The following is a 971-nucleotide window of genomic DNA, read 5'->3' as shown; positions in this document are numbered from 1 at the left end:
TGATGACCATTTAGGGTGAATCCATCTTGGTCCTGCACATCTTGGTCCCGCAGTTGGATTTGCGACCCGACATGATGCCAATTCCTTCACCTTTTTCTAGATCTGACCCGCTCTTTACCAGGCAGAAGGGAATCCTAAAGAACAGCCTGTTAAGAATGTGAAGAGGTGGTCTGTAACTGGGGTGTCCCTCCCGCTTGACTTATTCGGAAGCATGATCAAAACAGCATCCAGCCAGGCCCCAGAGCTGGCCTGTGCCTACAGCTCCTGCAAGGTCAGAATGGAGTCCAGGAGCCAAGTCCACCCATCAGCCCGACTGCGAATGGGCCGGGGCGCCATCTCTGGGATTTGGGGGTTCTTCTACCACAGCTCAACCTTCACGTTCACTGTTCAGGATCTCCCAGTAAGGACTAGGGATCAGCAAGGCGGCTGGGTGCCTGGGCTCAGGCTTTCACACCAGAACTACATAACAGAGCAAAACTTGGATTGCCCCGTGTCCCGGGAGACGTCCAGCTTGTTTTTGTCCCGGACGAGGATGGCCTCATTTCCATACTGTGAGTACCACGTGCTTCGGCTCCTGCTCAGGTATGTCCCGGGCGGCACAGATGCCAACTTCTGCTGCTGCTGTTGCCAGATGAGCAGGGAGGTGTCCCGGTACCGGAGCCGGGCGTAGCCTTCGGACAGGGCTTTCTCTGCCAGCGGGACGCGGCCACTCATCACTGGCCGGAACCTCCCCTCTCCTGGGCTCCTGCTCAGGAGGCCTCTGAGCCCGTGCTTTGCGCTAAATGCACTAAGGAACCAGTATTTCAGCTGCTGGGTTTTGAGGATTCCTTCTTTAACCTACTGGTACAAATGAGAAATTCAGGCCATTCGCAGGCAACACCCTTGTGAGGGTTCTTTGCAAGGAAACTTGAGAGGAGCCTCCGAGCATTCTGAAAAGACACTTAAGAACCACACGTGGGTCAGCAAGCAGG

General features: G+C 55.2%; 1 protein-coding gene across 1 annotated transcript; it reads right to left on the bottom strand.

Moving 5' to 3' along the window:
• Positions 1–459: 459 nt before the first annotated feature.
• BRD3OS (BRD3 opposite strand) lies at positions 460–714 on the bottom strand (the record flags this gene model as incomplete). The annotated part of the gene is made up of 1 exon (XM_079705770.1): positions 460–714. The coding sequence occupies one exon, from the start codon at positions 712–714 to the stop codon at positions 460–462; it is 255 nt and encodes an 84-aa protein (XP_079561896.1).
• Positions 715–971: the final 257 nt, after the last annotated feature.

This window comes from Hyperoodon ampullatus, assembly GCF_949752795.1.
Source record: "Hyperoodon ampullatus genome assembly, chromosome: 6".
NCBI classification, from domain to species: domain Eukaryota; kingdom Metazoa; phylum Chordata; class Mammalia; order Artiodactyla; family Ziphiidae; genus Hyperoodon; species Hyperoodon ampullatus.
Note: the sequence above shows the minus strand (reverse complement) of the source record. Positions and strands in the feature narration are given on the sequence as shown.